Source organism: Cannabis sativa, chromosome 6 (assembly GCF_029168945.1).
Source record: "Cannabis sativa cultivar Pink pepper isolate KNU-18-1 chromosome 6, ASM2916894v1, whole genome shotgun sequence".
NCBI classification, from domain to species: domain Eukaryota; kingdom Viridiplantae; phylum Streptophyta; class Magnoliopsida; order Rosales; family Cannabaceae; genus Cannabis; species Cannabis sativa.
Window position 1 is genome coordinate 12,955,291 of NC_083606.1, and position 3,094 is coordinate 12,958,384.

General features: G+C 32.9%; 1 protein-coding gene across 2 annotated transcripts; it reads left to right on the forward strand.

Annotated features, from left to right (window-relative positions):
- The first annotated feature begins 405 nt into the window (after window positions 1-405).
- Window positions 406-2,652, forward strand: LOC115725691 (actin-related protein 2/3 complex subunit 3). Of its 2 annotated transcripts, none has more exons than XM_030655281.2 (5): window positions 406-707; window positions 788-867; window positions 1,302-1,410; window positions 1,491-1,760; window positions 2,312-2,652. In XM_030655281.2, the coding sequence occupies exons 2-5, from the start codon at window positions 865-867 to the stop codon at window positions 2,452-2,454; spliced, it is 525 nt and encodes a 174-aa protein (XP_030511141.1). In that variant the 5' UTR covers window positions 406-707; window positions 788-864; the 3' UTR covers window positions 2,455-2,652. The 2 variants fall into 2 exon arrangements, with proteins under 2 accessions (XP_030511141.1, XP_030511142.1); XM_030655282.2 differs by having other exon boundaries at window positions 430-593.
- Window positions 2,653-3,094: the final 442 nt, after the last annotated feature.

Genomic DNA, 3,094 nt, shown 5'->3' on the forward strand with positions numbered 1-3,094 from the left:
TGAAATAAACACCCCTATATCACTCTATGTGTTATGCTAAGGGACACCTTAACGTGTCAAGCACTAGAAAAAAATGACATATTACTATTAGTATAATTTATTATAGAATATCACACATTTCGATTTAATAAATAATATAAAAAAATCGCTAACTAATCACAACAACAAGCTAACTTAGTATAATCGTTTTCCTCATTTCTACCATTCATTTCTAAAATGAATACAATTATTGATCCAACTCTAATGTGAAGGCAATTAAATATCTTTTCTTCTCGTACTACACCAATGTTTTTATGTTAATTTTCTGCAAAAATATAAAATAAAGAGGGAAAGAAAGGAATAAAACAGAAAAGACATGAATAATTTCTTCTTATTATTTTATTTTGATTATATATTTCTTATTTTTTCTTTTAATAATAATTGTCCTCTTCTCTCCTTCAGGTCCACACCATTAACAAGGGCATGTTTCGTTGTGGACTTTTATGGTGGGACATTGCGGGCGTCCATTAATGAGAGGAAAATCACTCTCAAATTTTGCCCTGTCGCAATAGAAGATCGGGGTTTGCTTTGGTCCCTCCTCTTACCAATATTAGGTTGGTTCTTGCTCTCAATTTTCTCTCTTTTTCACTCTCCAAACTCTCTTCCATCCCACCAAAAATAGGGGATAATTAGCTTACTCGCTTATTCATTGCAGAGTCAAAATTTAGGTAAGTGACCCCTGAATCGTAAATCGAGTTTTCATCAACTGGGTTTCTTTGATTTAGTGTATCTGTAATGGCCTCTGCAGGAATTTGATTGCATTTTGACAATTTCTTGTTTTGGGATTGATTGAAGGCAAGACTTGCATTTTTTCTCTTCTGAAATATGGTGAGGGACTAAGCTTTGCCTATGGTTTCTGTTAAATATTCTCTATCAGTTAAAGTCTGAAGCTTTATTCAATTTATTTCGCATCAATGGTAGATATTGTTTAGTGGTTTGATTTCATTTGTTTTCTGGGTTAATACTTTATGCCTTTGGCTTTCAATTATTCAGTTTAGGCTGTTTGGAATTGGGTATTATGGATTCTTTTACTTGAGGAGTTTAAAAATAGAAGAATGAGCCTTTGCAAGCATGCAAAGTCATGAAATGTTCTTCTGTGTCAAATTTTTGTTTTTGAATCACACAATTGCCTCTTCATTTTATTTTCAAAAATGAAATCCTTGATTATGGTCATAAAGTCTGTTCATTCAGTCTGGTTGTCTTCAATGATGTTTGGGAGAATTTCCCTTATGATACTTACTCAAAGATGATTCCAATGATAGGTTTATCACTCAAGTTTTGTGGATGATGAAAGAGTTACTAAAGCTTGTGGATGTCCCATTTTGCCTCTAAAAACCCATATAAAGGGTCCTGCTCCAGATTTAGATCAAGGTTTGACTTTTTAATGTATTGTTACATCTTTGATGTAAAGAAGATTGCAATATCACTCATGTTTGATAAATCTTTTGCAGATCAAACTGACATTATTGATGAAGCAATTACATTCTTTCGAGCCAATGTCTTCTTCAGAAACTTTGATATCAAGAGTTCAGCTGATAAGCTCCTTATTTATCTGACACTCTATATTAATGTGGCTTTGAAGCGGCTTGAGGGTTGTAGAACTTCGGCTGAAGGAACCAAGGCAATTATTAACTTGGGTCTTGAAGAGGTACCTGTTCCAGGAGAACCTGGTTTTCCTTTTCCAGGTCTTTTTCCCCTTCCTCTAACCAAGAAGGAAGCAGGTGAAACTCTTTCTTTGGTTGTGCTTGCCTTTAGTTTTAACACATAACATACTCATTTGGGACCTTTGCATTCATGACAATTTGAAGAGTTCAATATTATTTTAGAATCTTGTAGTTTTAGCTGTAACCTCTTTGTTTTCATTATTGTTTGAATTAGTTTTTTTGAGATATGAACTTGTATGTTTTTCTTGGCTTATCTCTATGGTCATGCATAATATATTTTTATTTGATGAATCTTGAAAGTTCAAGGCCAAGTTATACCTGATCTATTATTCTGATTGATAGCTTAAACATAAATTTAGTTCCTATCAACCACTGAAGATGATATAGCAGCTCCATAGAAACAATGATGTTTTCAACTGTTTCATTGATATAGGTTAGTAGTGGTCTTACTTCTTAAAATGATTTTAAGTAAGTGTCAATGACTTGACTTAGGATTTTCTTTTGGCCAAGATGCAGTGTTTTTGTTTATATTGTTGTTAAGACCTTTTCCTTGACCACCTAAAGCTCTATTAATCTGTTTTGACTGACTTTTCTGATGTGAAATGCAGAATTACTCAGGAACTATCTGAAACAGATAAGGGAAGAGACTAGTGGTAGATTATTGAGTGTTGCTTACAGACATAATGGGACTCCAAATAAATGGTGGTTAGCATTTGCCAAGAGGAAATTTATGAACATCATTGTCCCTTAATTGTTTATACCCACTCAAAATAATATATGTGTAGGCACCACATTGATGTGATAAACCATTGGTTGTGAAAAGTATTTTTGGACTATATTTATACCTACTCTTGAAAGAAGCAGGGTGGTTGTAATTGCAATGCATTGCATTGTTACTGCCTTACTGGTTTAAGGAGATTAGTATGATAAGCTAAAATAGTTCCTATCATTATTACTTTTACCTTTTTTTTATTATTATTATTTGATAAATACTTATTTGGTACTTTATCTTTTATCAAAATATACATTCTGTACCCTTTGATCAATTAGTACTCTCTATTTGCAAAAACTACCATTTTGGTACTTGAGTGCATTTAAAATTTTAATATTCTGGAACTCACCCTTTTAATATTTAACTCTTATTATATATCCAATTATATTTCTTTCTTAAGTGTGTTTAGATTTATGAAATCTTAACTATTGGTACAGACATGTATTACTACGCAAGCTGACATATGCAGAGAAGACATGATCTCCATGAAGAAAATAGTTGAGCCATGAGATCATTGTCCCCATGAAGAAAATAGTTGGTTTCACTTACATGTGGAATCAACACAAGCAGAACAAATTAACCCAGAAAATCCAGAGGGGTTGGGTAAGATCGGACCGAG

Bases quoted from the DNA above. Each gene is read 5' to 3' on its own strand.
- LOC115725691 (XM_030655281.2), top strand. The intron at 1,411-1,490 runs GTTTGACTTTTT...AATCTTTTGCAG, and splicing joins TGCTCCAGATTTAGATCAAG to ATCAAACTGACATTATTGAT. The intron at 1,761-2,311 runs GTGAAACTCTTT...TGTGAAATGCAG, and splicing joins TCTAACCAAGAAGGAAGCAG to AATTACTCAGGAACTATCTG.